We start from the raw sequence: 6,000 nt of genomic DNA, 5'->3' as shown, positions 1-6,000 counted from the left end.
AGTCACACACAGCCCCCTCCTCTTATACATCCCCCCAGTCACACACAGCCCCCTCCTCTTATACACCCCCAGTCACACACAGCCCCCTCCTCTTATACACCCCCTAGTCACACACAGCCCCCTCCTCTTATACACCCCCAGTCACACACAGCCCCCTCCTCTTATACACCCCCCAGTCACACACAGCCCCCTCCTCTTATACACCCCCCAGTCACACACAGCCCCCTCCTCTTATACACCCCCCAGTCACACACAGCCCCCTCCTCTTATACACCCCCCAGTCACACACAGCCCCCTCCTCTTATACACCCCCCAGTCACACACAGCCTCCTCCTCTTATACACCCCCAGTCACACACAGCCCCCTCCTCTTATACACCCCCAGTCACACACAGCCCCCTCCTCTTATACACCCCCCAGTCACACACAGCCCCCTCCTCTTATACACCCCCAGTCACACACAGCCCCCTCCTCTTATACATCCCCCAGTCACACACAGCCCCCTCCTCTTATACACCCCCAGTCACACACAGCCCCCTCCTCTTATACACCCCCCAGTCACACACAGCCCCCTCCTCTTATACACCCCCAGTCACACACAGCCCCCTCCTCTTATACACCCCCCAGTCACACACAGCCCCCTCCTCTTATACACCCCCCAGTCACACACAGCCCCCTCCTCTTATACACCCCCAGTCACACACAGCCCCCTCCTCTTATACACCCCCAGTCACACACAGCCCCCTCCTCTTATACACCCCCCAGTCACACACAGCCCCCTCCTCTTATACACCCCCCAGTCACACACAGCCCCCTCCTCTTATACACCCCCCAGTCACACACAGTCCCCTCCTCTTATACACCCCCCAGTCACACACAGCCTCCTCCTCTTATACACCCCCAGTCACACACAGCCCCCTCCTCTTATACACCCCCAGTCACACACAGCCCCCTCCTCTTATACACCCCCCAGTCACACACAGCCCCCTCCTCTTATACACCCCCCAGTCACACACAGCCCCCTCCTCTTATACACCCCCAGTCACACACAGCCCCCTCCTCTTATACACCCCCAGTCACACACAGCCCCCTCCTCTTATACACCCCCAGTCACACACAGCCCCCTCCTCTTATACACCCCCCAGTCACACACAGCCCCTCCTCTTATACACCCCCCAGTCACACACAGCCTCCTCCTCTTATACACCCCCCAGTCACACACAGCCTCCTCCTCTTATACACCCCCCCAGTCACACACAGCCCCCTCCTCTTATACACCCCCCAGTCACACACAGCCCCCTCCTCTTATACACCCCCCAGTCACACACAGCCCCCTCCTCTTATACACCCCCAGTCACACACAGCCTCCTCCTCTTATACACCCCCCAGTCACACACAGCCCCCTCCTCTTATACACCCCCCAGTCACACACAGCCCCCTCCTCTTATACACCCCCCAGTCACACACAGCCCCCTCCTCTTATACACCCCCAGTCACACACAGCCCCCTCCTCTTATACACCCCCCAGTCACACACAGCCCCCTCCTCTTATACACCCCCCCAGTCACACACAGCCTCCTCCTCTTATACACCCCCCAGTCACACACAGCCCCCTCCTCTTATACACCCCCCAGTCACACACAGCCCCTCCTCTTATACACCCCCCAGTCACACACAGCCTCCTCCTCTTATACACCCCCCAGTCACACACAGCCCCCTCCTCTTATACACCCCCCCAGTCACACACAGCCTCCTCCTCTTATACACCCCCCAGTCACACACAGCCCCCTCCTCTTATACCGTGTAGTACAGTCCAGGTCACATGACCTCCGCTGTCATGTGACCTGTGACGTCACGTCTCCTGTCAGCTAGTGACTACATTTCCCGTCATGCCCCGCGCTGTCTTCTGACTTGTTCTCTGGAGTTTCTTTAGTTTGAGGGGTCGTCGGTCGTTCGTTTGCAGATCGGTGTCGGATGGAGTCGGAGCCTCTCCTGCGGTCGGTGGAGAGGAGCTGGTGTGCGGACCCGGACTTCAGCTCCCAGGAGCGGCCGCAGACAGCGCGGAGAAGCTCCTACTGCTCCACAGCATCCTCAGGACCCGGCCAGGAGGAGAACCATGGTGAGTGCTCACACTGCTGTGCTCTGTGCTCCCTGCATGACATGTGGCTCCCAGGACTGCGCTGGGTTGTATCTCCGTGTTACTCCCATAACTCTTACCCGGACCCTGCTGTGCTCTGATCCTCTGCCGTCATGCGAGTTGTAGGGAATTGTCTACTAAGAAGTGTCCAATCACTGGGGGTCCGTGAAAGTACCAGGATGAGGGTCCCAGATCCCCCTAAAGATTAGAGAGGTCAGGGACAGAAGACATTATACTCAGCGCTGACATTCACAAAGACCCCCAAACTCATGAGCATCAGGTCCTATCGCCTGTGGTTTGCCCATGTCCTGAGTAAGGGTCCTTCAGGTGAGTCCTCACACTGCTGTGCTCTGTGCTCTCTGCAGCCAGTGTTATGTATTGTCCCTGGAGAGATGTGTAATCAGACCTCACACTGCTGTGCTCTGTGCTCTCTGCAGCCAGTGTTATGTATTGTCCCTGGAGAGATGTGTAATCAGACCTCACACTGCTGTGCTCTGTGCTCTCTGCAGCCAGTGTTATGTATTGTCCCTGGAGAGATGTGTAATCAGACCTCACACTGCTGTGCTCTGTGCTCTCTGCAGCCAGTGTTATGTATTCTCCCTGGAGAGATGTGTAATCAGACCTCACACTGCTGTGCTCTGTGCTCTCTGCAGCCAGTGTTATGTATTGTCCCTGGAGAGATGTGTAATCAGATCTCACACTGCTGTGCTCTGTGCTCTCTGAAGCCAGTGTTATGTATTGTCCCTGGAGAGATGTGTAATCAGACCTCACACTGCTGTGCTCTGTGCTCTCTGCAGCCAGTGTTATGTATTGTCCCTGGAGAGATGTGTAATCAGATCTCACACTGCTGTGCTCTGTGCTCTCTGCAGCCAGTGTTATGTATTGTCCCTGGAGAGATGTGTAATCAGATCTCACACTGCTGTGCTCTGTGCTCTCTGCAGCCAGTGTTATGTATTGTCCCTGGAGAGAGGTGTAATCAGACCTCACACTGCTGTGCTCTGTGCTCTGTGCAGCCAGTGTTATGTATTGTCCCTGGAGAGATGTGTAATCAGACCTCACACTGCTGTGCTCTGTGCTCTCTGCAGCCAGTGTTCTGTATTGTCCCTGGAGAGATGTGTAATCAGACCTCACACTGCTGTGCTCTGTGCTCTCTGCAGCCAGTGTTCTGTATTGTCCCTGGAGAGATGTGTAATCAGACCTCACACTGCTGTGCTCTCTGCTCCCTGCAGCCAGTGTTATGTACTGTCCCTGGAGAGATGTGTAATCAGACCTCACACTGCTGTGCTCTGTGCTCTCTGCAGCCAGTGTTATGTACTGTCCCTGGAGAGATGTATAATCAGACCTCACACTGCTGTGCTCTGTGCTCTCTGCAGCCAGTGTTATGTATTGTCCCTGGAGAGATGTGTAATCAGACCTCACACTGCTGTGCTCTGTGCTCTCTGCAGCCAGTGTTATGTACTGTCCCTGGAGAGATGTGTAATCAGACCTCACACTGCTGTGCTCTGTGCTCTCTGAAGCCAGTGTTATGTATTGTCCCTGGAGAGATGTGTAATCAGACCTCACACTGCTGTGCTCTGTGCTCTCTGCAATCAGTTCTGTGCTGTGAGTGACCGCTGTTGCAAACATCTAGAAACCTGCTGCAACAGGGACTGTAGAGGAGGTCAGTGCTGAGAGCTCAGCAGTGTGAGGAAAAATGACAATCTGATTACAATGTCTGTAGGGACAATTTCTGAGCGAGAGAGTGCAGAGGTAGGTGGCCATGATGTGGGTAGTGTGTAGTCAGTGACTGCAGGGTGACGGCGCCTCCTATTTGCCATCAGGACAGAAGCCTCTTACTCCTCAGTCACCTGATAAGAAGTTACAGCTGCAGCAGATACAATGTATCAGCCTGAGCTCCCAGCTGTAGAATAGATACAATTGTAGCAGCATCTCAGCTGTGAATATCTAATCTACCTGTATTCCTACAGGGGCAGCGGACGAGACCCTCTATGTGAATCAGGCAGTCGTGTTCATCGAAGATGCCATCCAGGTAAGTGTCTGACGAATCACAGAGAGCGCAGCTTCGGAGTATAATACAGGATGTAACTCAGGATCAGTACAGGATAAGTAATGTCATGTATGTACACAGTGACTGCACCAGCAGCAGAATAGTGAGTGCAGCTCTGGGGTATAATACAGGATGTAACTCAGGATCAGTACAGGATAAGTAATGTCATGTATGTACACAGTGACTGCACCAGCAGCAGAATAGTGAGTGCAGCTCTGGGGTATAATACAGGATGTAACTCAGGATCAGTACAGGATAAGTAATGTCATGTATGTACACAGTGACTGCACCAACAGCAGAATAGTGAGTGCAGCTCTGGGGTATAATACAGGATGTAACTCAGGATCAGTACAGGATAAGTAACGTCATGTATGTACACAGTGACTGCACCAGCAGCAGAATAGTGAGTGCAGCTCTGGAGTATAATACAGGATGTAACTCAGGATCAGTACAGGATAAGTAATGTCATGTATGTACACAGTGACTGCACCAGCAGCAGAATAGTGAGTGCAGCTCTGGAGTATAATACAGGATGTAACTCAGGATCAGTACAGGATGAGTAATGTCATGTATGTACACAGTGACTGCACCAGCAGCAGAATAGTGAGTGCAGCTCTGGGATATAATACAGGATGTAACTCAGGATCAGTACAGGATAAGTAATGTCATGTATGTACACAGTGACTGCACCGGCAGCAGAATAGTGAGTGCAGCTCTGGGGTATAATACAGGATGTAACTCAGGATCAGTACAGGATAAGTAATGTCATGTATGTACACAGTGACTGCACCAGCAGCAGAATAGTGAGTGCAGCTCTGGGGTATAATACAGGATGTAACTCAGGATCAGTACAGGATAAGTAATGTCATGTATGTACACAGTAACTGCACAAGCAGCAGAATAGTGAGTGCAGCTCTGGAGTATAATACAGGATGTAACTCAGGATCAGTACAGGATAAGTAATGTCATGTATGTACACAGTGACTGCACCAGCAGCAGAATAGTGAGTGCAGCTCTGGAGTATAATACAGGATGTAACTCAGGATCAGTACAGGATAAGTGATGTCATGTATGTACACAGTGACTGCACCAGCAGCAGAATAGTGAGTGCAGCTCTGGGGTATAATACAGGATGTAACTCAGGATCAGTACAGGATAAGTAATGTCATGTATGTACACAGTGACTGCACCAGCAGCAGAATAGTGAGTGCAGCTCTGGGGTATAATACAGGATGTAACTCAGGATCAGTACAGGATAAGTAATGTCATGTATGTACACAGTGACTGCACCAGCAGCAGAATAGTGAGTGCAGCTCTGGAGTATAATACAGGATGTAACTCAGGATCAGTACAGGATGAGTAATGTCATGTATGTACACAGTGACTGCACCAGCAGCAGAATAGTGAGTGCAGCTCTGGGATATAATACAGGATGTAACTCAGGATCAGTACAGGATAAGTAATGTCATGTATGTACACAGTGACTGCACCGGCAGCAGAATAGTGAGTGCAGCTCTGGGGTATAATACAGGATGTAACTCAGGATCAGTACAGGATAAGTAATGTCATGTATGTACACAGTAACTGCACAAGCAGCAGAATAGTGAGTGCAGCTCTGGAGTATAATACAGGATGTAACTCAGGATCAGTACAGGATAAGTAATGTCATGTATGTACACAGTGACTGCACCAGCAGCAGAATAGTGAGTGCAGCTCTGGAGTATAATACAGGATGTAACTCAGGATCAGTACAGGATAAGTAATGTCATGTATGTACACAGTGACTGCACCAGCAGCAGAATAGTGAGTGCAGCTCT

At 51.4% G+C, this 6,000-nt stretch overlaps 1 protein-coding gene across 1 annotated transcript in view; it reads left to right on the top strand.

Annotated features, from left to right (window-relative positions):
- The first annotated feature begins 1,843 nt into the window (after positions 1–1,843).
- TPCN2 (two pore segment channel 2) overlaps positions 1,844–6,000 on the top strand; it is a 60,623-nt gene continuing 56,466 nt past the window's right edge. The window contains exons 1-2 of the mRNA XM_072119130.1: positions 1,844–2,118; positions 4,104–4,165. Coding sequence (XP_071975231.1) covers positions 1,974–2,118; positions 4,104–4,165 — 207 coding nt within the window. The 5' untranslated portion in view covers positions 1,844–1,973. The remainder of the gene's footprint in view (positions 2,119–4,103; positions 4,166–6,000) is intronic.

The sequence above is a fragment of the Engystomops pustulosus genome, chromosome 7 (genome assembly GCF_040894005.1).
Source record: "Engystomops pustulosus chromosome 7, aEngPut4.maternal, whole genome shotgun sequence".
In the NCBI taxonomy this organism is placed as follows: domain Eukaryota; kingdom Metazoa; phylum Chordata; class Amphibia; order Anura; family Leptodactylidae; genus Engystomops; species Engystomops pustulosus.
The sequence above is the reverse complement of the archived record's forward strand: the minus strand, read 5'-3'. Positions and strand labels throughout refer to the sequence as shown.